The sequence below is a fragment of the Panthera onca genome, chromosome C1 (genome assembly GCF_046562875.1).
Source record: "Panthera onca isolate mPanOnc1 chromosome C1, mPanOnc1 haplotype 2, whole genome shotgun sequence".
Classification (NCBI taxonomy): Eukaryota; Metazoa; Chordata; class Mammalia; order Carnivora; family Felidae; genus Panthera; species Panthera onca.
The window spans coordinates 109562992-109589641 of NC_138346.1; the positions used below are offsets into that span (position 1 = coordinate 109562992).

General features: G+C 50.8%; 1 protein-coding gene across 2 annotated transcripts in view; it reads left to right on the forward strand.

Moving 5' to 3' along the window:
• The window catches only part of GYPC (glycophorin C (Gerbich blood group)), a 42506-nt gene extending 17191 nt beyond the window's left edge, over nucleotides 1-25315 (forward strand). Inside the window, exons 1-3 of one of the 2 annotated variants that reach the window (XM_060625006.3) lie at nucleotides 20825-21022; nucleotides 23594-23653; nucleotides 24611-25315. In XM_060625006.3, coding sequence (XP_060480989.1) covers nucleotides 23596-23653; nucleotides 24611-24810 — 258 coding nt within the window. In that variant the 5' untranslated portion in view covers nucleotides 20825-21022; nucleotides 23594-23595 and the 3' untranslated portion in view covers nucleotides 24811-25315. Of the gene's footprint in view, nucleotides 1-20824; nucleotides 21023-23593; nucleotides 23654-24610 lie in introns of those variants that run through there. The other variant, XM_060625005.3, reaches the window with a different exon arrangement.
• Nucleotides 25316-26650: the final 1335 nt, after the last annotated feature.

The window sequence follows — 26650 nt, forward strand, 5'->3', positions numbered from 1 at the left end:
ATTTACCAAGCTCTCTGTATGCCAGGGTGCCAGGGCGGACCATCCACGTGCCCACCGGGAAGGACAGTGCTGTTACACACTGCTCAGAAGAGAAGCCCGGAGTCCCCATAGAAGTTGGTATCCTGAGTGTTCCTGGAAAAGATATAAAGTCTGTCCCAAGGACGCACGGATAGCACAGAGCACAGCCAGCACTGTGATTCAGGTGTTACCTGATCCGCTAACCTCCTCCCTGGCCAGGCTCATGGGCGGGCAGGCAGTGTGCCGTCCTTATGACACCATGCACTTTATGTGCTACAGTTTCAAAGGGATAAATGCTTCATGCTTAAGCACTGTCTGCTCCCCCAACACATACACACACACACACACACACACACACACACACACACAAGTCCAGGAGACCTGAAAGGCAGCACACACACCAGTACTGAGCTCAGGTCTCTGTGAGCTTGAGACCCGGTGTGCAGGAGGGTCCCCACTCACTCCAGCATGGGGAAGCCTGTGGTGCCTTGTCCTGAGTCCCCCTCCACCTGCACTTGACTGCATCTGAGTGTGAGCACATTATATTTCTTCCAGGGGCCTTTTTCTCTCCCCTTCACTCGCATGGCATGGAGGAGAATGGGGCCTCCACCCAGGCCTGCCTCAGATAGGACTCTGGGCGGGAAGAAAGCAGAGTTGAGCCTCTTATCAGGCAGCTGCAGCTAGAGGAGATCCGGTGCCCCGCCTGGCAGGCCTGGGGCTGATAAAGTGCATCTGGGCCCAGGCACTCACCAGCTGCTCTCTCAGACCTGTCCCCAGGGCCTAACCGCTCAGAAACAGGGCCAGTGAGACCCAGGAAGCTTCTTTCCGTTCTTCCCCAAAGCAGACTTCTGGTGGCCACAGGCAACAGGACCCGATAGGAAGCAATTGGGGGCAAAGGTTTGGCAAGGAGGGTCGATGGAGAAGGGGATGCTGGAGAGTTCTTGGGGACTTGGACATGGCAGCGGGAGTGGACACCTCTCCTGGACATACTCAGAGGACTTCTGTGGTTTGAGCCCCCTCAGGACCCCCTGGGAGGCACACAAGGGTTCCCATTTCTTTAATGTTTTGTTTATTTTTGAGAGAGAGAGAGAATGCGCAGGGGAGGGACAGAGAGGAGGACACAGGATCTGAAGCAGGCTCCACGCTGACAGCAGAGAGCCTGAGATGGGGCTCAAACTCACAAACCATGAGTTCATGACCTGAGCCAAAGTCGGACACTCAACCAACTGAGACACCCAGGCGCTCTCTGTTCCCATTTTTTGGATCAGACACTGAACCTAGGAGAGGGAAGGTGTTCAGGTACTTCGTTGACTGTGGTGTGGTCAGGTTGAAAGCCGGTTGGCTGACCCCAAAACCTCAGGTAGCCTCCCTCTTTCCTGGGAGCTCTGGTTTGAAGGAGATCAAAGACTCATCCCACCACCCCTCACACACATACACACACATGCGTGCACACACACACACACACACACACACGTGCGCACGCACGCACATACACACACCTTCTGGATGACAGCCAATTTTACCTTCAAAAGTTAACTACTTTTCCTTTAGGCTGTTAAACTTCTCATCGTTGGGATAGGGCAGACTGGGTTAGCAGACTGTGATGTTCACCAAATTGTCTCTCTGGCCTTAGTTGTCCTGTCTGTAAAATGGGCTGGTCACCCCTGCCTCACAGAGCAGCTGTGTCCAGTGCCCTGCCAGGAGCACACAGGCTCCAGAGATGAAGGGCATATTGTGTCACTGGCTGCCAGGGTCCCATCCCCAGACTCAACACTACACTGGGAGACAGGGCCAGGGGCTTTCAGGGGTGGACAGCAGTAGACCTTTGGGCTTTGAATCCTGGTTCTGACTTCGGCAACTGAAAATGTCTCTGAGCCTCAGTCTTTTCATATATAAAGCAGGGATGGAATATAATAATATATATTTTGGGGGCACCTGGGTGGTTCAGCCGGTTAAGAGTCCAACATTGGCTCATGGTTTTCATGGTTTCGTGATTTCATGGTTCAAGAGTTCGAGCCCCGCATCAGGCTCTGTGCTGACAGCTCAGAGCCTGGAGCCTGCTTCGGATTCTGTGTCTCCCTCTCTCTGCCCCTCCCCCTCCTCCCTCTCTCAAAACTAAACATTAAAAAATGCTTTAATAATAAAAAAATTAAAAATTAAAAAATATATTTCATATGTAAAGCAGGTTGTTTGGGGGAGTTCAGCTAATGAGAGGTGCTCATGATTTATGTCTGTCCCATGACACAGTATTTTGAATGAGAGAAGCATCATGAGTAGCTGGAGGTACAGTTGAATTCCCAGCATGGAGCAGACCATACAAAGCAGTGGCATGGGCCCGGCTGACTTCTAGCTGCCCTTTGCCCCAGGCTCTGATGCACACGGATACAAACAGAGTCTGAAGGACCCTCCAAGACAAGGCAGACACAGCGGCCTCTGTGCAGGCAGGTCAGGCAGGGCCTCCTGGCACCCTGGCCCAGTGACTAGAGGCTTCCCTGGAGGGGGCGGCCACCCAGAGGGGGCGGGCGGAATGAGAGCCTTCAGACCACCTGCCAGGACGGTTCATCACAGCAGACCTGATAGGAAAAGTGCGTCTCCTGACTCAAATCCCCAAATTGGGACCATACAGGTGGTATGCCCTGACATGGAGACTGAGCTCAAGTCCTGGGATTATAGCTGGACTGTGGAGAAATTAGCAAGTTTCAGACCCCAAGGCTGACAAAGCCTGACGAGCTAGAGAAAGGGCAGATCAAGGGCAAGGGCAGAAGGACTGACAGCATAAGGGAGGAACAAGGCGGGGACTCCTCTGATCTCTACCCTGGAACGAGCCAAACCATCACCAGACATCACTAGTGCTGAAGGATTAGTGTATGTAAAAAGTTCTCTGCACTGTGGGGTGCCTGGGTAGTTAAGCGTCCCACTCTTGATTTCAGCTCAGGTCATGATCCGAGGGTGGTGGGATTGAGCTCACGGGATCTTGGTTGGGATTCTGTCTCTCCATCTCTCTCTGCCCCTCCCATGCTCGTTCTCTCCCTCTCTTTCTCTCTCTCTCTCTCAAAATAAATTTAAAAAAACATTTTAAAAAAGTTCTCTACAGTGTGGAAAGATAGATGCAAGAGATGGTTTTACCACCTGGTACCTAGTAGGTGCTCAGTTAAGTTGGTTTAGCACACTCCTGCTTCCATTGCCTGCTGCATTTCGATGTGGTCTGCTGAGAGGAGCTTGCTCTCAGTAAGCTTTTGATGACCACCTACTTACGATGTGCAAGCCACCTTGCAAAATGCCAGGATACCGAGATGAAGTGGCATGGCCCTTCCTGCACCCCCAGAGTTATTTTGACATGCTTTGCGAGTCTGTCTGTAGTAACAGGAGGTCACTTCCACTGGGAGGTCAGGACAGACATCCTCCTTGATGGGTAGACATCCATTCACCAGGTAAGCTGGGTGGAGTGGACATTTCAGGCAGAGGGAACAGCATGAGCCAAAGTCTGGAGGTGTGGAATAGAATTAGAATCCGTGTTATGTACAGTAGGCTCACCTGGGACAAGTAGGAGGGATGTGAGCGTGTGAGATAATAATGTAGGAATTCAGACTGGTTTGTGCCTGTTGTTTTGGGCTCAGGCCCAGGAGATCCCAGGGCTCTCCTCTGGGTGTATCCACCGTAGGAGACCCCCAGTCTACCTGGTAAGCTGACAAAGAACTAAACAGTCTGTGGAGCTGGCGTGCAATATTTGGGCCATAATTATTATACTAAAAAAATTGTTGCTTATCTAAAATTCAAATTTAACTGGTGCCCTGTATTTTGTCTGGCAACCCTAGGAGGGTGGGACCTGGACAAGAGAGTTTTTTAAAGGGTGTTGTGTGGTTCTAATGTGCAGCCAGAGTTTAGAACCACCAACACACACTCAGTGCCCCAACTCCCAGGCCAGGTTGCCTGGTTGCAAAACCTTCTATGTGGATGGAGCCATCGTAATCTTCAAAAGCATCCTCGTTTCAAGCAGTGTCGAGATCCCCTTGTCATTCATTCTTCCCATCCATACATGGATGCTTCGCGCAATAGTCAAAAACGTACTTTTTATGTAAATTTGAAAATCCGAAACACAGCCTAATATTTAATACTTTAAATGGTATATTTATTTGATAATAAGTTATGTTATGTAACTACAATATAATTATTGTGTGATTATGGAAGTTAGTCATTAAATGGATATATTTTAATACAAAATAATAAATCATTGTTCATAACCCTCCAACCTCTTCAATTACACTGTCTCCTTCATTTAACTTCTAATCATACTCCTGTCAGAATCTCAAACTCTCCAACCCTCAAGACTCCTAGCCTTGTCGACTGGGCCTTGCTAGCCCCTCATTTCACCTCCGTACCTCTCCGCTCATGTCCACTTCTCTCAGCCTTGTTGGTCTCTCATTGTGTCATGCTGATTCTTTCTTGTCTTCCAACTGCTCTTCTAAACTTGGAAGAGAGAATGCTCTCCCTCTCTCCATCCCTGTACTACTTCAGGATTTCTAGAGAATCCCTTTTTTTCATAATCTCTCATTTGCTCATGGCCTACAGTAGTAGACACAGCTTCTTTAGCCTGATATTTAGGACTCTCTACTTCCCATAATGAGTTGAATAATGAATAATGAAGTTTATTAACAATACTAAATGTGGTAGTGATGGTGGAAGAAGTAATAAGACACGGAAAAGGAAGAGAGGAAAATAAACCCAAGATATATACTGGATTTAGCCATTCATCTCTCTCCTTCCTTCCTAAACCATAGCTTTTATATTTCCCCCTCAAAAGTTAAAAATAGATATTTGGAAGGCACAGAATTACAATTTGACAATTTGCATTGGTTTACATATGAAACCATCCCTGCTAAAAAAAAGGGATAAAATTATTTGAAATCTGCGCTTGGACCATCTGGCATATCTGGGAGCCCTAATCCTAACCACTCAAACAGATCCAAGTCTATAAGTGGCTGATGTCTCTTTTGGTAACTCCATTTTCACTCTGTTACTTGGTTTGCTTAAGAAAGTAGTACATCAGTTTGACGGAATAGTAAATTGTGTCTGTACCTACCCTTTTCCCCTAAGGTTACATGTTAGATTTCAACCCCACATTTTGAAATGCTAAAAACCTTGATAAGGAAAGATGCACAAAGTCTGCTTTCCATCTCAGCTGTATTAAAACATCCAATTCACCAGTCCTGTTGGTCATGCGATGTAACCAGTTGTTGGACTTTAACCACACCACCTGCAAAATTCCGAAGTGAAACAAAGTCTAACTTTGTTGGCTTTCTTGATTGGTCTCCAGGGCATTTATCACTTTCTGTGAAAGAAACATTTAATTTAGATGGCAGTTGATTTGTGTCATGGGATTTCAACTGACGGGAGGAAGAATTATGTATGTGTTTATAGCTTCTTTGCTTTTAAAAGATTAATGTTGGAGAAATATAAATCACAAGACCTTAACGGGGGGCTGGGAAGATAGAACAGGAGTGTGCCCGCGTGATGGATTGAGACATATTATAAAGTGTCTCCATCAGTCAGAAACACAGTGGGAGGATGGGGTGGTGGGGTGGTGGGGAGTGTGCAGTGAAGGGAAATGTTTTTTCCTCCCCAAGCACAAAAACAGTGCAGTGGCCTGACTGGGGGCAGTCAGCCTCCTGGCTCTGGTGCTGGATACAAAATGAGGTGAATTGGTGCCTTCCTAAAGTTCCTTTCCTGCCCTGATACCCAGAGGACAAAGGAGGAGTAAAAGCAAAGTGGGAAGCATTGGGAAGCCCATTTATCCCAGGAGATAAACAAGCACTCCCTGCCCCCCAAGTCACAGGAACTGGGCCCCTCTGCTTCCCCACAGGGGCCCTGCATCCAGGGGCCATGTGGGCCTGTACACACATGCAGGAACCATGCTCAAATAAATGGGGATTATGAGAAGAGCTTGCATGTGTTGGAGACCGCCTCTCTTGGAGCCATGCAGGTGCATCGTTCTGTTCTGGCAAGTGAGCTGAGGGTTAGAGAGGGTCACATGCCAGTGGGACTCAGAAGCCAGGACCCACAGCTCTGGCATCACTACCCACATGACAGTGCCCCCGTCAAGGGCTGTAAGATGGTTTCTATAGATGGCGTATTGATATGCATTTGCCCTTTTCTTCATTACCACCCCAGGATTACGCTTCCTATATATATATGTCAAAATGAACCTTCCCTTTCAAACACTGGTCCAGCCTAAAAAACAAACCACAGAAGTATCACTCACAATACTAGCTAACAGGTATCATGTAGCAAATCATACCTCGCCATCGACATGCATCATCTCATGCCATCCTCATAGCTGCCCTCCGAGGCAGGTTCTCTTATGGTCCCATTGCACATGGAAGAACAGTGAGTATCAGCACACCTCCATCCAGTGTGGAAAGAAAGCAGCATCCCTCAGTGTGGGTGCCCTCACTGGCTTAGGAGGAGGAGAAATATTCCAGGGAATGGGGGAGGAACTACTCATGCCTCTTACTCCTGTGGCTTGCCTTCTTTCCAAAACCCTTACCACATCTCTACCCTTCTGGTCCATAACCTGGAGGTCCAGCTGTCTCTGGATCACTTTGGCTTCCCTTAGCACGTCCTGGGGGGGAAGTGACCTTGTCTGGCTTTAGAATGTGGGTACTTTGACAGGCTCTACCTGAGGCTTTGAACCAAGATCCCCAGGCAACAGGAATCCCCCCAGCTCCCATTCCCCTCTCCACCCTGCTCCCCTCCTGCCACTCCTGCCTGTCAAACCTGGGGAGGGAAGGAGAAAAACATTCTCCACATCCTGTTCACCAACTGATGAGCCTTCTGGAAAGCCAATAACAAAGCACGGCTAACTAAATCATCATTATTTACACATGCAGCCTGATCGAGGACATTTAGTCATGTAATTAGGTACCTAATTATGCTGAAAATGCAATTATATGATTTTTTAAGTGAATTAAGTCCTCCAGAGAAGTGGGAAGGATTAGCACACGTGATCCAGCTAGAGTGCAGGGAGCATGGAGGGCATGTCAGCGTGACCCTGAGCTGCACAGCGACCCAGTGATCTGTACCTAAGTCACATGCATGAGCACATGCACGTACATGCACACACACACGCACGCACGCACGCACGCACACACATGCACACGCACAGTATGGTGGCTTCACTTTTGTGTCCATAGGACTCTACATTGGCCTGCTGCATACCGGGGACTTAATAAATGACATCCATTAATATCACTGAAAGCTTGGTATGCATCTGTGGAGGGACTGTTTAATGGCTGACTTAGAGACTCTTAGGGAGGTTGTTTATTTAACATGTGAGAGGCAGGTGTGCAGAAAAATGATAAAAGAGTCAGCTGGGACACGTCAGAGGATATTTTATGCAACATCAGTTATTCATTCACGTAGCATTGTGTCAGATGTGGAGGTATATAAAATGTAGTCCTTGCCCTCTAGTAGTTAAAAGTCAGTGCAGAGACAGACAACTGCAAAGCATTTTAATGGCGATTTGAACGAGTTGTTCAGCAAACTGCAGCCTTCAGGCTAAACCCAGCCTGTGGCCTGCTTTGGTAGAGTCAACCAGCTAAGGATGTTTTTTACATTTTTAAAGTATTAAAAAAAAGCATACAAACCAACCAACCAATAAAATAAAGAAGAATATGTAATAGAGACCATATGTGGTCTGTAAAGCCTAAAATATTTATGAGGAAGTTTGCAGCCTTCTGCAGGGGTAGAGGAAAGGAGCGCACAAGCCATTTGCAGAAGTCAGGGAAGGCTTCCCGGAGGTGACGTGGTCTAAACTTGATGGCAGAGAGGAGTCTGCAAAGGCCCGCAATCACTGTGGCATAGTGCAGCACCTTGGCCTTCCAGAGCCTCCTGCCAGCCAGGCGGCCAGCAGCACATGAGAAAAAAGAAGAGGCAAATTTAGAAGACTTGCCCCTGAAATAAGAGCTGTAGGCACCCAGAGGTTCTGAAATGTCAGGCAATGGAACTTGGACTGGATCTTCAGCAGAAGGAGCACGAGGCATCCGGCCAGACACAGCTGGCCTGCCCCCAATGCCAGTCAGAGGGGAGGGACAGACGACTCAGCTTCTTAGGCCCCTTGTGGCCCAGATGCCACTGATTTAGCCCTTGAATCATCCGAGGGTCCCTTCTGGGGATGGAATGACAGGGAAGAGAAGAGCGGCTGAGTGGAAGAGACAGGCACACACAGATAACTCTGTGTGAGGGTCCCCGGCCCTCTCCCTGTGGCTCAGTGCTCCCCGCACAGGGACCCGGACTGCATCACCAAGCTTCACCTTTCAACCTCTTTGAGCACAGCCTCACCTCCTCCCCAGGGGAGGAAGCCTGGCTCCCCGAGGACACTGCGTTTCTGTCCCACACTCTTGTGCGCTGGGTGCAGGATAGAGACAGAGGCCTTTCCCAGGCACTGTTACCCTTCCTTCCCAAGTGCTCCTTCCTTCCACGAAGCACACCTCCTGTCCTCCTGGGTGAGACGGGCACCTCTGCCGTCCCTCGCACACATCGCCACCGCCATCCTTAGAACCGTGTGCACACACAGGTGACTTACTTCAACTCCTGCCTCTGGCACCCTGCTCCTGCACTCCCTCGTTGCCATGGGGGCAGTGCCAGGGACCCCAGTCTCCATTTTGGCCACCTCGCCCCCCGACGGCCCACAGCACTGCTAGCTCGTGCTGCTGTCCGTTCCACGTCTCCCCTCCCTCAGTTCCTCAGCCCAGGAACACCTCCCCTCCGTGGCCTGGCTGCCTCCCTTCCTTCCTCACCTCCTCCCTCTCACAGCTCAGATTCCATAGCCCACCATTGTGGTCCCTTGTTGTATGTCCTCAACTCCTGCCAGCACCACCTAGAAGGTATATTCAAGCCCACCACCTCTCACCTTTTCTGCTGGAGTCCAAGCCACCATCCTCTCTACCCTGGGTTTTACCACAGCCACCCCCGCCCCCCGCCCCACGTGGGTCCCTTCCCCTGCATAGTATAATCCTACCAACATGTCGGTCAGTTTGTGTCCCTCTTCTGCTCAGAATCCTCCCATGGCTCCCGTCTACCTCAGGGTGAGAGCTGACGCCCACACAGTGCTCTAAAGGCCCTATGTGGTCTGGCCTCCATTCATGCTCTGACTGTCTTCTACAACTCACTTCACTACGGCCACCCTTCTGGCTGTTCCTGAAATATGCAGAGCTGTTCCCACCTCAGTGCCTTTGCACTTGCTGCACCTCTGTGTGCAACACTGTTCCCCAGATACCCACATCTTCCCGCCATCACCTGGCTCAGGCCTTAGCCATATGCCGCCTTCTTCCTGACGCCCTCCCGGCCACATTTTTAAAATTGCAGCTCCCACCCAGAGCCCCATCCTTTTCTCTAGTTCATTTTTCCTCTTAGCACCATCTAGCACACTGCACACCTCATTATTTCTCCTTTGCATCATCTGTATCCCTTCCCTAGAATGTGCACTCCAGGAGGACAAGACCTCTGAGTTGGTTTTTCCCTGCTGTAACCCAGCTGGATTTGGTTGAATACACTCTTAGCCTTTTTTATTCTCTCTGTCTTGGCTCAGTCTAGATTCATCCAGCTCCTCCCTCCTGCATGCCTGCACCCAAACATGGCCATGGCTGGAAACTCACACACACACTTGCACACTCACACACATTCACACTGACCGGCCTCACCTCAGCGCCACAACCACAGCCCAAGTGCACTGTCCAGCAAACCACCACCTTTCTCTGGCCAAGGCCTCCCCCTGCCTCCACTCTCTCCAAGCCTCCCACATTCTGTAGAAGGCTCTGTTTCAGTTTATGTCACCAGAAGACAAAGAAAAAGAAGCACTTGAAACACCAAAAGTATGTAGAGAAGGCCTTTTGCAGAGCTTTGCTGTGAAGGGAACAGGAAAGAGGCCAGGAGCAGGAGGGAGACAGGCCATGGTGGGGGGCAGGGGGGTCCTTTTCCTAAGTTCGGGAACAGACATGCTGCCAGAGGTGATCTGGTGGAGGGGGAAGATTCTGTGATACATGGGAGAGGGCAGGATCTTAGCAGAGTTTGGGCAAAGTGAGAGGAAATGGGGCTAGTATAGACATGGAGGCCTGGAGCACAGGAAGCTCTGGGCAGCAGCAGAGGGAAGGCTGGGATCTTCCTGACATGGTGCTCCCTGCTTTCCTCCTGGCCCTCTGCCTGCTTCCCCCCGGGATGCCCTATGCAAGACCCCCGGCTCCTTTTCTTGTCCCTTCCCATGGCTGTCTGTGCCTTTGAGATGCTGGAGGTGCCAGCTGGGGCTCCAGCCCTCACCTGTCCCCTGAGCCCTAGACTCTGTGCCAGTGGCCTACCCTGCACCTGTGCTGCACATCTGACGGGATCCCTGGGCATAGTAGAGGTCACCCTACATCTTTGCTTGCCCTACAGCTAATTCAATAGCAACTCCTGTCAGCCTCAATTCCAGACATGTCCAAAATACCTCTGTTCCTCATCACCAGTGCCACCACTGTGCAGGCCTAAGCACTTGCCTGGACCGTGGCCAGAGTGGCTCCCAGCACAACAGCCATGGAGATGCTTCTCAAATAGACACAACCCAAAAGGCTCCTATGATGGACCCTCCCTGGCCTCTCAGATGGAGGCCACACTTCTTTCTATGGTTGAATGCTGCACCTTCTAGCCCCACGGTCTCTGGCTCACCATGGAGCTCACCCAGCCTGCCTGCCCCAGCCTTCACACTGGCCCATGTCTTCCTGGAACACTCCTCTTTCAGACTCAGAATGAGCAGGCCTCTTTCTGTCCCTGCTTCACCCTGTATGAGTCAGGCTGCTTCCACAGAGTACTGGTAGACTTCAATGACAGACATTTACCCAAGAGCAAGGCACTGACAGCACCTGCATCTGATGAGAGTCTGCTTCCTGGTCCATAGACGATTGTCTTCTCTGTGGGCCCTCACAGGGCAGAAGGGGTGAGGGAGCTCTTGGAGTCTTTCTCTAAAGGCACTAATCCGAGGGCTCCACCGCCCAAAGGCCCCATATCCTAATACCATCCAGTGAGGGCTTTCAACCTAGGAGTTTTGGGAGGACACAAACATTCATTCAGTCTCTACCACAGCCCAAAAACACCTCTTCTGAGAGGCCTCCCTGATCACTCCCTCTCTTCTCCTTTCTTTATGTCTTATAGCATCTATCACCACCTGGCCTAACAACATGGGTCCACATTTTTTATGAGCTGTTGACTGTTCCCTCCCCTAGAATAGAAGGCTCTGTACTGTGCACTGTTGGATCCTTGGGCTCCAAAACAGGAACACAGTAGCTTCTCAGAGACTTTTGTTAGACAGATGATTCTGGAAGGAGTTTTGGAATCAACAGACCTGGGTTTCAGTCCCACTCTTACCCATTATGTAACCTCGGGCAAGTGACCCAACCTCTCTGAGCCTCAGTTTCCTCAACTCTAAAGTGATAGGCATTATAACACCCTCCTCAATGACTTTGGTGAGAAATTGGAACAATACAGGCAATTATAAAGTGAGCCCACAAAATGATGGCAATGGCATCATTATCCATATCAGGAAAGGAGGGTTTCAAGTAGAAAAAGAGAGACTCGGGCAACCTGGATCAGTAGGCAATCGGGATCCCAGGGGAAGTAGAGGGTGTGGAGGCCAGAGGGGTGGTCCAGGCTTCAGGCCATGAAGGGGAGAGCAAACAGAGGCCAAATAGACCTCTGGAGGTCTGGGCAAGCCTGGAGAAGGTGACATCCTCTTCAGAAAAGCTTCAGATGTAGCCAGATGCCCTGGGTTGCTGTAGAGAGAAGCTTTATAACACCGACCTCTGTTGTACCCTAAGCTGGAGACGTCAGGCGCTCCCTACGTCCCCTTGCCTGAAATCAGGATTGGGGAGAGTCTCACTGGCCCACTTCCTTGGTGAGCACTGTCATTCTGAGCCTCACACCTCACTGAGAGGCACAACTGCTCCTTACAGAATTATCTTCCCCATACATGGCTCTCGCTCATCATCCATGCACTTGACCTTGGGCTGGGACAGTCACATAGCTGGGAAGCTGACAACCTGCCAACGAGTGCCAGAGCCTGTGCCTCAGAGAAGCAGCTGCATCAGCCAAAGGAGGGGCCAGACAAGGCTGCAGGTCCCCGAAGGCTGTGTGTGTGTGTGTGTGCGCACGTGTGTGTACATGTGTGTCTGTGCCTGTGCACCTGCGTGTGTGATGTAATGCAGGAATTTCCATGAAGACTCAAAACTGAGGATGGGGAGCAGTAAGCACATTCACATGCCAAATGCGCACTAGGCATAGCCTGAGTGGAGTCCACACTGGTGCAAGCACGATTACCCACAAGCCATGCTCGCAGAGTGGATAGATAGCCACCCGGAGCATCCCTGAGGGCTGTTGCGGGAGAATCCCACATCATCCTCATCTGTCTGCATGGTGCTCAGCTTCTCTCTGCCTCAAGCCAAGTGAGGAGGGCCCAAGAGAGCCCCAGAGCAAGCAGGGCTGGCGCCACAGGGGAGCCAGCTCCCCGTCCGTCTGTCCATGCAGCATTGGAAGCAGCAGCACATCCTCGACACCCCCGCCTGTGCAGGACTAGGCCCAGAGGGGCTGGGTGTGAACCATCTTCAAAGCAGCCCACTCCCAAGAGCCCTGTCCAGGCCGCACAGCGGGTTGCTGAAGGGTCAGTCAGCTTGAGGCCCCCCAGGGTCAGGGGCAGTGCAGTGTGGACACACCTGCCTCAGTTCTCCCCAGAGGCTATCACTCTGTCCTCAGAAAGAGCCTGCCCAGCCTAGGGCTCCCCCCACCAAGACCAAGTAACCAGTGTCACCCATGAGGGTGAAAAATGGTTTCCCTTAGCCTCACATCCCTTTCCCACTGCAGCTCTGAGGGGCTGAGCTCAGAACTGGTGGGGAGAGAGGAATTAAGGATAGCAGGCCAGGCCCCCTATCTCACTGTGGCATGAACACTTACCACGAGATCTACTCCCTTAACAAATGGTCCAGTGTACCATGCATTATAACTGACCATGGGCACAATGTCCGAGGACACATCTCTAGAGCATCCTGCCTTCCTGTTCCGAAACTGTGCTCACTGATCCGCAAGCCCCCATTTCCCCCCAGGCCCTGACACCCGCCATTCCCTGCTTGGATTCTATGAATTGGACTCTTTCAGATTCCTCACATAAGTGGAATCATGTAGCATCTGTGTTTCTATGACTTGCTTATTTCACTTAGGAGCTTTAAAATAGATGTGAGACCCTAACTTTTGTTTCCGACTGGTTTTTTTCCCAGAAGGGACTGGAAAGTTATAGAATCTGCCCACAATGCAGTCCCAGGTTAAGAGCAGCCACATAGAGCCTGTTCTGACAACTCACAGGAAGGACATAAGCTGCGTCCCCATTGTAGGGCCCCATTCCTTTTCCTGCCTGCCTCTCCTGCACCACAGAACCCTCCTTCTCCCGAGGTCCCTGCTCAACTCAGGGCCTCCCTGCTGCAGCCATGACCTGGAGACCAGAATAAAAATTACATTGTGAATGAGTGGTTGCTTTGAATACCCATGTGCTTAACAGGGCGAGAGAATGTGTAAACTTGCTAACAAAGCATTGCCGTACCCCATATGTATCTCATTTTCTACCCAAAACAATGGGAAGTGGTGGCGACAGCCCCATGCCAGCTCATGAAACTCTCCCGGACACATCAGGTCACAAGACAAACGCCAGATGGAGGGTTGTGTCCTGAGGCCAAGGAGCCACCCAGCTCAGGTGGAAAGAGGAGGAATCCAGGACTGAGTTGATAACCCCAAGAAGTTGTGGACACAGTGTAAGCGTTGTGGTCAAGGAGGCTGTAGAGTGATGGAAGAACAAGACAGTCATAGCCAGAATGAGCATTCAAGGTCATTTCCAACCCATAGCTACTGTGATCCCAGCAACTGATGAGTACATGCTCACTGCATGCCCACAATAGATGATTTTAACTCCTCCAACACCCTCCCCACAGGCACTTTGAAAGACAAGACATTCTGTGACCTTAAGGCCCAGTCCTAACAATCCTGAGGTTCTAATGTTTGGCTTTCAGGGACTACAAAGATCTTTCCAGATTGAGCTCTCTGACACCCACACAGCTAAGTGCACCTCTCTGCAAGGCAAGCTAGTAGTCATTATTCCAGATGCTAAACTCTACTACTTCTTTATAAGTAAGAGAATAGACACAGCCTGCAAAAGTATAGGGGCAAAATCATTGATGGAAGATTCATTGTGCTTGAGAAAAAGAAGCAAGAGATATGGATGAGTGTGAAGTGACTGACATTGGCCACAAGGATAAGAAAAAAGGAAGAGATGCAGGAAAGAGGAGGCCAAGAGGGGAAACTGAGTCTGTGCATTTCCATTATAAGGTCCCTTCCCCTGAGACTGAAATTAAAGGGACAACTGAGGCCTCCCTTCAGAGAATCCTGTCCAGAGGGCTCTAACCAGTCCAGGAGGTGAGAGGGACCCTTCCAGGGTCTTTAAGAAGATACTCAAATCTGAGGATCCTTGGGAGCCCAGCTGAGTAGGACACCCACAATGACTCAAGGAGCTCCAGAAAAGCAAAACCTGGGCTCGAGCAGCCACAGGTTGCTAAAATCCAGGCTCTGACCCATTTCCTGAGAGGGCCAGAGCTTGCTCCATTTCCATCTGCAGAAACAAGGGTGTCTGTGAGCACTTTGGGACTCAAGCCACATCTGGAACTCCCCCATCCACAACTGCAGCCCAGGGAAAAGGCAGGGTGAGCTATGGGTGTCAAATGCACTTGCACTTGTCCCCGGCATGCACCTCTTTATTGGAAGGGAAAGTGTCTACACGGAGCTGTCCCTGACCAGGTCAGGCAAAAGGTATGTGAGAACAAGACTCAGATATTCGGGAAAGTGCAACCATAGTTGCACTGGGGTGGGGCGGGGGAGACCATAGCGGGGGATTTAGGGGGGAACTTCATGGACTTTCCAGTCTGAGGCTTTGAAGACTCTGTGACGAGAGCCAGTTCTGAAGATCCACTCCCATTTCTTGACCTGAAGAGTAACATGTTTGTTGGAGATGATTTGGAAAGTACAGAAACTGCATGTTAGAAGAAAGCAACACCACCCCAACCCCCACCCACCACCCAAAGCCACCACCTCAACATGCTATTTCCTTTTATTCTTTTATCCAAGAATTTTTTTTAATATTTAACAAAATTTATATTTACAGGGTCCTGGGTTTTTTTTTCCTTTAAATCACACTGTAAGCATTTCCTCCTGTCACTGAGAATTTCCACACATCACTTCAATAACTGCATACTATTCTATCACATAAGTGTATTGGAATTTACATAACCAATTCCCTAATGTGGAACATTTAGATGGTTCTCTCTCTTTTATTTTCCATTTTACACCAAGTTGCAGTATACATTTCTGAGCATGAATTTTTGTTTCCTTTTCAGGTTATGTCTCTAGGGCCCATTGCTAGAAATGAGGTTTTTGATGCTCAGGGTGACACATTTGCCAAATAGCATATGAGAGAATTAAAGGTGCCGTTTTTGGAAATCACACTTGGAGGCCATTTTGGCATTGCTGACAACAGTCAGAATGGTGACAATGGTGTTACCAACAGTGAGAATCACACTGCTGCCCTGTGCTGGCCACTGCACTCTCCAGGATGGTCCCGTGTGGTCTAAGTGGGAGTTCAGTCATGCTGCGGGATGGCCCATTGCTCTGGACCTCACTCCCTCACCTGTTCACTCTCGCACCTGGCCGACTCAGCCAGTGTAGGCAGGCAGGCAGGCCCCCACCCCGAGCCCAGCAGGTGAAGGCTTCCTGCACCCTCACTCTCCCCCAGTCTGGACAGAGCTGGGGCTGGAAATAGGTGGATCTAGGGCCTTCTGTGCTCCAGTCACTTCTGCTGACTGGAGCTGGAAAGCCAAGCGAATGCTGATTGGGATACACTGTCCCCTCTTGACTCCACAAAATGTCCCCAAGCACCCATTTCCTTTGCCACTCTGGTGCCCTAGACACCTTTCTTTGGAGAAGCGCTTCCCTGGTGTGTCATCAGAGCCCAGGGATACTGAAAGAAATCAGCAGAGGTTACTTTTCCTTTCAGGGGATAGCTGAGACTTGGAGTTTCCAAAGAACGAGGCAAAAGAGACTACAGTCTCCTGATCAGGCATTCATCGGAGGCCAGTGCACCTACCAGACGCTGGCACAGGGCCTTCTGTCCTGTCTCCCAGCTCCAGTCGCTGGGGGCAGGCAAAGGAGCCAGCGCAGGGGACAAGTCCGCAGAGTAACCACTGTACCAGGTCTCAAACTACATCCACTGGTCCTCAAAGAAAGCACACAAAGCTCAGAGTTGTGGCCTGGGCAGCTGTGACTGTGTCTTCTTGTCTTCATCACTAAGAAAGTACGACCCATCCCCCATACTTTCATTTACTGGAGCCTGCTATCACCTCCTTGCAAACAAGAGCTGTGTGATAGCACTGGAACTGGGCACGTGACCTATAAGCCAGTCTCACCGTCATGAGCTCAGGGGTCCTCACAGGGCCAGCGGCATCAACAGCACATGGGAACATGTTGAGAAATGCAGATTCTGGGGCCCACACTAGGTGTCAAAATCTGGGGTGAGTGCAGGGATCTGTGGTGTCACAAAGCCCCCAGGAAATTGCGAGGCACACTCAGATTGAGACCCCACACCTTGCCGGCAACCCCCACTAACCCTATCAGGAGCAGGTTTCACTCCCTACTTTACAGAAATGGTAAGGAGGCTCCAAGAGGTGAGCTAACTTGCCTGAGAAGTTCTGCCTCCCGCAAAAGCACAGGAAGAGGGCCCTGCATCTCACATATGATGACCAGGTACCACAGCAGTTATGCCCACACAGAAGTCCTGGCCACTCCACTGCGAAGTTCCCTTCCGTGCTCTTCTCTCACCACTGCACGCAGGTCCCCCTGCTGGCCTGTCCATCCCACCATCTGAGCAGGCCAGTCTTGGGGGGGGTCTCCTCCTCCAGGAAGCCCTTCCTTAAACTACCCTTTCTGAACTTACCCACAGATGCATTTCTCTCAGTCTGTCACACAGCAAGCTCCCTAAAGGCAAGGGCCTGGACTCAAGTAGAGAGCTTGCTGCTGTAAAAGTAGGTGCTAGAGACACTTTGCTGAGGAAAGAAAGAACAAATAAAAGCATGAGCAAAATCAAAACCACTGTCACAGAATCTGGGAGTCCTGCAGCCCAGGGTCTGATGGGTGAGTGCCCTCTGTGACACCCCCAGGCATATCTTTATTGCTTGTTTTGACACCTTACGACAAAGACAGTGTCGCAGTCCCTTTTCACATAAATATGTCACGTGTCCTCAACCAAGTCCTGAGCTCCCTGTGGGCATGTGCCATTGGGGCTGGGTGAATGCCACCTACACAGCCAACATGGCTGCTGTGCGAGAGACATGGACAGACTGTGTAATTGTTGCTTTGTCACACTTCCATCCTGAGACCAACTCTTCCCCAGTTGTAGCTTCAGTGTTACAACCTTTCAGGCTGTGATAACAACAAAGCATCCAAGAAAAGGAAATATGATTGACCTGTTTCTCACCAAAAAAAAAAGGCAGTTCATAAACTTCAGCCGTCAACTGCTTTCTGCTTGACTGGCATGAGGACTTGGAGGCATGAATCTAGTGCAGGAAGAAGAAACCCCAGTGGGAGCCAAGGAGAACTTTCTGTAGCCACAAAGTTTCCTGTCCCTCCCCCCGTCGCTGGCCTCATCCTGAACCCAAATCAGACTCACACAAAGTCACAGCCAGGGGAGAGCAGCTCTTCTAACCAGATCCATAGTTTCCTTGAAATAGAAGTCTGGGTGAGTGGCACGGAACTTGGCAAACCGTAGGCGGTGGTGTGGCAGCCTCTGCACTGCTGTCCTTGACACGGTTGTCATGGGAGGAACTCTCCAAGGACTCTATGACTTCCCCTTCATGGTTTTAAAGCTGAAACAATCTCCTCTTCCCGGAACATGTAGGCCGCCTAGTCTGAAGGCATTCTCCCCCTTGACTCGAAGGAACTCACTCTCCCAGAGTCCTCTGCCCCAGTTGGGCAAGAGAAGCAGGGAGCAGGCATTTCCTCCATAACCTTGAGGCGCCAGGAAAACCATCTGAGGTGGGCGGGAGGTGGGAAGATAACACCTCTAGGGGAAGAAGATTGCCCTTGGCACAGCTTCATCAGAAAACACCAAAGAAGGGAGATTCTGGACCTATGTCCCTGGGGCCAGCACCTGACCTCTGCTCTCTGTCAACATCTGGGAAGCACCCCCAGCCCCCAGGGTCCAGCTGCGGCTAAAGTCCTGTGTCCTGTTGGCCGTGCCCAAGCTGCCAGCCAGAACCGGGAACATCACCTTCAGTGAGGGGCAGCACCTGTGTGCCCTGCTGCCTTTGACCAGAAGACAGGCAGCCAGCCACCCTGTGAACCGTATGGAGGGTCGACAGCCTTTGGCTGCAGCCAGATTGCAGACTGCACAGGAGAAAACCATTCCCAGCACTTCGGAGGGTGCACACTCTGGTTCTGGAGAATCCTCTGATTGAACACAGGCTCTGCCCTTGGTTGGCTGTGAGTTTCGCCCCATTATTTGACCTCTTTGGCACGCATGTCATTTTCTGTAACTTAGAGAAAGGGAAGGGAGTTCCCTTTTGCAGGCTTGCTGCAGGATGAAATGCGGGGACTTCCGTGGAGACCGTGCCCAGTGCCCAGTGCCTATGCCGGCCGAGTGGCCTTCCTCCTCCACACCCTCTCGAGGCTAAACCCCCAGGACACGTGGCCTCATCCCCATCATGAGGGAATGTTCCTCCCACTCACCACCCCACCCCTGCCTCCACAGAAGGGCAACTTCCCTGAACAGTTTAGGGCAGTAACAGCTCTTCCCTTTCCTCTCTCCGCAGAGACCCACCAGTTCAGCTCACAGGAAGCATCTGTTATCCCTGCACTTGGCTCATGGCCCAGGCCCTGGCCTTGTGGCGAGGACTCTGGCTGGCCACACTGGGGTTCAGAAGCCTGGAGCTGTCACACCCGTGGCCACCTTCCCACCTTGGCCCACGTCAGCTTTTGTCAGAGTGAAGCTGTGTTTTCTTCACCATCTGCCTGCTCAGAGTTGGGCTCCCTTGAGCCCAATGCTGCAGGACTAGGGATTTGTTTTTTTCCCTTTTATGGTGCTGTGGTCTAAGTCACGGCCTCCAAACAGTATGGTGAATGCATTTGGTGTGTGTGCCCAAATGAAACCAAAGCCCCACCAAACAGTATTTACCCTGGCTGAATGATAGAGCCTAATGCTTTCTGAGCTCTCCTCTCTCTCTCTCTCTCTCTCTCTTCCTCTCTCTCTCTCTCTCCCTCTCCCCTCTCTATTTCTCTCTCTCTAGTTAGGACCCACCAGTGGGTTGGGATTTACTGTTTGACAAACCCTGCCTTAAATAAGTTCTATGTCACAGTCGTATCTCCCAGAGAGAGACTCATTCTCTGTTTCCTGGAACTTCCTCTGTGCCGACGGGATCCCAGGAACACAGAGATACTCAGCACCTAGATGTTGATTTACTGTCCACCAGGCCTGTCCTAGGAATCCATGACCAGTGCCCATCCTCTGCATGGACTCCAAACATTTGCGAGTGGGTCACTTAGGTGATTGGCACTGAATTATGTGCAAACCAGAGTAGTAATGAGGATGAGATCAAAAGAGTGGAGACAGGATATGAGTACCATCTGGCTGCCACCTCTGTGACAGCAACCCATTGATGGCCCGGGTTGATTCAGCAAAACTGCCTGGCTAGGCGGGCATCCCCTTCCTCCCTCACTGCTCCCTGTGCGTCCCTCCGAAAGCTGCACACTCTGTTGAAGACGATGACCTTCCCCGATAGAGGAGGACTGCTCTTCAGTCAAGGGCATATGAGTGGCTGCACTGTCTTGCTAGAATCTCCAAACAAGGTCTCAAGGTCCATTTGTAGGAGAACATAGGCTCATCAAGCTTCCAAGAGAAGATACACCCAAATGAGGTGCTGCACATGGCAGTCTGCTTTTCTTTAAAAAAAAAAAATGATGACAACTTAGTAAATACCTATTCTGAGCTATGTGCCACGTAGGTCTTGTCTACACAACATACATAAAATATCATTATCATGCATATCTTTTCTAATCCCAACCACAGGGTGGGTATGGTTAATCTTGTTTTACATACACAGAAACTAAAGCCAGTCAATGTTAAATATTTTGCTGGATGCACTACTGTGAAACTGGTCGAGCCAAGACTTGAACCCAAAGCTTGTCTTCACAATGATGTGGACAGCTCAAAGGGCAGTTTGATTCTCAGTTCCTCCAAAGGGGCCAGGTTTCAAATAATATTCAACAACCGTTCTTGGGTGCCAGGTACACAGCCCGATGCTGGGCATAGAACTGTGAGCAGGGCTAATGTGGTTCTGGGGTTTGTAGAGCTTTCTCTCTGGCGAGGGCATTGCAGTCTTGAAGGGAGCCAAGAAAGAAAACCACAGGGTACCTGGGATCTCTGTGAAAAGGTTGAGGTCTCCAGTGCCTGTCCAATCTGAGGGCTACACAGTTACTTTTTTTCTGATCTCGGACCCCCACCTAGCCATAAATAACACCTACCTCTGCCATAAATGCACTTCCTAAGGCTTCCCATAAATCCCTCTGCCCCAAGTCCTGAACTCAGAATGATGCCATCTCCAATCACATACTCACCCTTCAACCCCAGCCGGGGGGGTGGGGGGGGGCAGCTTTTATTCCAGGGTCCTTATCTGCTTGCACACTAGCCCATCAACTTCCTTGGGCAGGATGGAGCTGGTTCCAGCTACTCTTCCAAATATCCCTTATCATCACCACCGGCTACAGGGACCCAGGGCAAGAGAGCATAGCCGATAAGCATTCTAACTCCATCTCCAGAGGCAAGAGATGAAAACGTAGGCTTCACAAGCCTCAGTGTCATGGATGGCAAACAGACATTTAGAGGGAAAGTGAGAGCTACAGAGAGGTGAGCATTGTTGTGGGTGCTGAGCTCTCTGCCTACAACACTTATGCTCCTGTCTGTGCAGCAAACTCCTATTCATCCTTCAAAGGCCAATCCTAACGACTTCCCTCGGGGAAGCCTTCTCATACACCAACAGTTCTCAGCACAGAGCATGCATCAGAACCACCTAGAGGCCTATCACCACAGATTGTGAGATCCGGGTCCTTGTTTCTGATACAGCAGGTCTGAGATGGGGCCCAACAATTTGCGTTTCTAGCAGGCTCGTAGGAAATGCTGTTGGTCCCAGGACCACGCTTTGAGGACCACTTCTCACACCATCTCCATCCTCCCAGACAGGCCTGAGCTTCCTCTGCTGTGCCAGTTCTGAGTTCTATAGCAGTTCTGGTCATGCTGAAGTGTCACCTCCCTGGGATCAATCACATTGTGCAAATTCAGTTCCACACACCCAGAGGGGTAGGGCATGGAGATGAGGCATGCCTGCCCACCTTGCTCCCGGGCACACATGAGCTCAGAGGGAGCCCTGTTGACCCCTCAGAGACCTTAGATCCCTCCTGTTCCCACCCCACTGGCCTGCAGGGAGAGCTTCCAGTGTTCCAGTATATAGGTTTGGGTGCAAGGTCCCTAAACACAAGCTAAGAAATTCACCCCAAGTGGTTCAAGCCAAATACCTCATCTAGCACTTAAGCAGTACTGGGCAGTGCCAGGCAGGGTTCAGCACACTGACCCAGAGCAGCCTGGGCTTGACTTGGTTGACCTCTGACTCTCTTTCAGCTATAAGATCCAGGGAATACAGTAACACTTTTCTGGCACTCCGATTCCAAATCTGTAAGATGGGAATAATAGTAACTTCTACCAAATGGGATGGCCATGGGGGCAAAGCCCGGTAAATGCTGAGGATGGTGCCTGTCACAGGCTAAGCCGTTGCTAAGTGTTTTTCAAAGAGGAAGAACCAGCAATCCCTTCTAACCCTGACTGGGTTGGACACACTGGCCTAAGAAATGCTGGTCTTCAACCTGGAAAATCCCAAGTGGCAATTCTAGGTATTTGAACTTCTATGGCCATCCGTGCCAACTTCAGGAGGGGGCCATTCTTTATTCTTCCTGAACTCTGAAGTTCTTGGTGATTGAATAAGGTCCGCAGTGCCAGCATCTGAATCCATTCACTCATATATGCCTGCATTTATGGATGCAGTCATGCATTCAGCAGATGGTTATTGAGGACCTACTATGTGCTACATGCTGAAATCCAGGCTGTTGTTGTCCACCCTGAATCTCAGAGTCAGATGCCACTTGCACTTCCTGCCCCTCCTGCCTCAGTTCTCAGTACTATGAAGCACTTAGAAGGCTGAACTGAGCTCTCCTCCTGCCTCCCCCTCCCTCCCCTGCCCTGACTCCTGCTGTGTGCTTGCTCTGTCTCTTTGCTGACTTGAGGGACCACTTTTACCCTCTTCACCACCTCCAAACTCTAGGCGGGCTCTCCTCCTCCTCTGCCTCCAGCCTGGAGCCTTCCCTTTACTCACCACACTCTCCTTTCTCGCACCACGGCCAGTCCCTTCTCAGAAAGAGGCGTCTGGAAGCTGGGGAGAATGACCTCATCCCACTATAATTAAAGTGATTATCTGAGCTGAAAGGACTATTACGAAGTAGCCTTCTCTGCTTTAATATGCGTAGCCATTATAATGGGAACATAGATTTCCATGTTAACACTGAGATTTCTGTGGTCTAATAAATCCTTCTCCTCACTCATCTCCCAGAGGAGAGAGGAGACACTCTGTGAAGCAGCTGGAGGTGATGTACAGCTTCCTATTCCAATTGAGATGCTATCCCTGTGGCCAGACCAACCGGTCAGTAACTCTGAGAGTGCCCCAGTGCGGCCCTTCCCACAAGAGAGCCAATCAGAGACCACAGAGGGGACTCGGGGAGGAGCCACCAGACAGGAGCCCTCCTGGGAGGGCGGCTTCAACAGAGAAAGGAGAAAGTTGCCCCCCAGATGCAGGAGTGTGGGCTGACCGTCCTGCCAGTGTGACCTGGGCACGTTACTCCCTCACTCTCAGGGTCCCACCTGTGAAATAGGCTAGTAATACCATCCACCTCATGGGACTGCTGGGAAGACCACATGATATGATGGGTGAGAGGCAACTGAACCAACACCTGGCATGTTTGGACCCTCCACGTGTGGGGACACTTCACAAATGGTCTGTTTTGACCATTATTGTGAGAAAGCTGAGGCCCAAAGGCAGATGCTGCTGGTACCGGGCACATGACTGCCTACCTTCATGCGCACTACTGAGCTAGCCTACCTAACGTGTCTACCAAGCACCTGCCCGATGCAAGGAGTCCGCCCCTCACCCCACTCAGAGACGCGGGAACCAGGTCAGCCTCCACTGTGGTTCCCACGTCCTCTCCAGGCTGGTCAGTGGCCAGGCAGAGCCAGAAGCCTGTCCACACACACACTGCCCTCTGTCCACTTGGCCCATTCACAGTGCTGTGCACCTGTGAGCGGGGGGGTGCAGATGCGCTGCTGAGCATGGGAAGATTTCCTCTCCCCACTTAGGCTCTTCTCTTCTGTTCACAGAAATGGTCGACTCTGACCACATTTTCATGACGTTGGGTGTGAACATCGCCATCATTGCAGGTGAGCTGTCCTGGGCTTCCAAGCAGGAGAATCAGAGGGAGTGCCCAGGGGAGAATCCACCCAAGGCTTCAGAGCAAATGCCTGAATGAGGGTGAGGCTGCATAAGCCCATCTAAAACTCACTGGTGTCCCCTCACCCCATCACTCCCAGACCCTGACACTCAGAGACCCTGAGTGACCTGGCCCTTACTGCCCAGCCTCCAAGCTTCACCTCCCAACCGCTCCTGAGTCCAAACAGAAATGAGGGGCTGACTGCTGTTCACACTCCACGCCTTTACTGGGTGTCCTGCAGAACCCCCTCCCTCTCCAGTCCTCTGCTTGGCTGCCCCTGCTCCTCTGGCAAACCCATGCAGCCTTCACCTCCGGAGAGCGTGCCAGAGCTAAGGTAGGGTGATGAACAGTGAGCCACACTCCCCCCAACCTGTCCCAAGTGCTTCCCATGGCCCTGTCTTGTTCCTCCTAACAGTGCACAAGCGGGGGCAGCCACCAGGGCCCAGCCTTCGGGGCACTTTCCTAGATTTAGTACCAAGTCTCACGCCCTGGGGAACTTCTCAGTTGAGATCGTTCTGGATTTAAAACTGCAAGTCCTGAGGCCATAAACCTCTCAGTTTTAGGTAAACTCATGTAGTTGATTCTGCAGGGTATGCACAGAAGTCTGTCTTCCTCAGTAGACTGAGTGACCCTGAGCAAGGGTCAGTGCTGGAATCCTATCCCAGCCTCAGTCTGCACCAGTCTGAGTGGAAGGAGGGGGAAAGAGGAAGGGAGATCAGAGTAACTCAGATGGGTGCGGATAAGGGTGAGCACATGCCAGGCAGGAAGGAGAAGGGCAGGAATGAGCCAGCCTGTCTGGGGTTGGTGCTGACTGTAGCAGTGTCTGTCCTGGCACAAGCCCTATGAGTCCTGACCCCAGTCCCAGGCGCCTGCCCCAGACAGAGCCATGCGTTTGTTTCCTCTGCAGGCGTGATCACCGCGATAGCCATCATCCTGATCTGCCTGCTTGTCATCACTCTACGCTACTTGTACGGGCACAAGGGCACCTACCACACCAATGAGGCCAAGGGCACAGAGTTTGCTGAAAGTGCAGACGCAGCCCTGCAGGATGACCTCTCCCTCCAGGACACAGGTGGGGACAGCAGCAGAAAGGAGTACTTTATCTGAGGGGCACCAGGTCCCCTCTCCCCCAATGCCTTCTTCACAAGAAAAGATACACCCCACAGCCCACTCTGCTACCTGGACCACCAGGCAGACCATGAGAGCACCCATCTCATCCCAAGATATGCACCTGACCTGAGAACTCTGGGTGCCGGCCTGGGAACAGGAAAGAAAGAAGGAGAAACTGAGCCAGGAGAAGCCTGTCCCAGGCACCCAGGGATGCAGTGGTCACCCAGGAGGCCCACCTTTGCTCTGCCAGAGGGAGAAAATCTGGGTCCTCCTGGTCAGTGTGGTTTGTCATCAGCATGATGTGAAAGTCCTTGCTGGGTGGGTGGGCCTGAGGGCTGGGGAAGCAAGGAAGTGAGTCATCTGTAAGCTGACTGGGGATAATGGCATCAAATGTCAGTCCTTGACATTTGGGGGGAACAGCAGGTGCCAGCGCTAAAAGGCACCTTTGTCTCCCATCGATCCAGTTCTAAATGATTGGAAATAAATTTGAAATGTAACCAAGCATTCAGAGTCAAACAGCATTACTGTAATTGGGGAAAGATAACTACCACCCAGGCCTTGCTTTTCACCAGTGTGACATTGTGTTCTCCACTACAGTCTGCGTGTGTGAGGCTGGGACCGTCCACTTCTGGCCCCATTGGCCTGTCCTCAGCATAGACAGTGCAGAGGGCTTCTGGGCCTCCCAGGAGAGGAGGGCCCAGTGACCAGCCTTCTTTTCCCCACAAAAGTACCAGCTTCATGAAACAAATGTAAACATGGAATGTTCCTCAAGATAGGTTGCCCTGGCTGTGAGGACACTGGCTGAAGTGATGGTTTTCTAAGGCACAGTTTTAGAGAAATCGGTCCCATTAAATAACTATGAGTGAACCCATCCTTCCCCTAATGACCATGGCTGGAGCACAGACTGCAGAGTGTCATTGTCTTGGGTTTGGGCCCTGGATCCTCCTTTCCTGATCCTAGGTCCTCAGTCAACTTGCTTGACATTTCTGGCTTCAATGTTCTCATCCCTCAAGTGGACATGGCTCCATGGTAGTGTTGAGGAGGAAAAAATTTTCTTCTATGTTTCAAGGTCCTTCTGGCTGGTCTAAGGATCAAGTTGGCATGAGACAGATTGGCCACAAAAATCACATTTAATTTTGTATGTCCTGGGAATCCACATAAACGTGGGATTCCAAAGACAGGCAAAATGAGATATATATGTCATCCTGAACTAAGAGGAAGGAGGTAGGGGTCTGGGACTTCAAAGGGAAGGAAGGCGATTCACTGGAAGGTGAAAAGGGTAATTATTTGGTAAACAAATGTGTACTGGGCCCCTCAGAAACAATGGGACAGGGAGAGGAATTTTAACAAAGATACTTTGCTAAACTCCTCCTTTTACTTCCTCTGGATAATGTAATTGTGATGATAGCTCCATTCCTGGAGTAGGTCCTCTATCTAAATTCTTAGAGATAGTTGGGGTAAGGTCAGAGTTTCTTCCTTGGTGTTTTGGGCACCAATTACTTTCAGCTCAAAATAATCTGCATGGCGAAGTGGCCCATCCTGAGGGACTCCTTCTGAAACCCTCTAGTACCAAGCGTCAGGGTTGATGGTGGGAACAGATGCATCAGGTGCTCAGTGCTGTCTTCTGATGTCAATTACTAGTGCTGCATAGGTAGTGCATATGTATTGGTTAATGAAACTTCCTCATTGTACCACTTCTAAACATTTCCTGAGGAGGAGTAACTGTCACTTAAACTGATGGGGACATCTGGGTGGTTCAGTCAGTTGAGCATCCGATTTCAGCTCAGGTCAGGATCTCATAGCTCATGAGTTCGAGCCCCATGTCAGGCTCACTGCT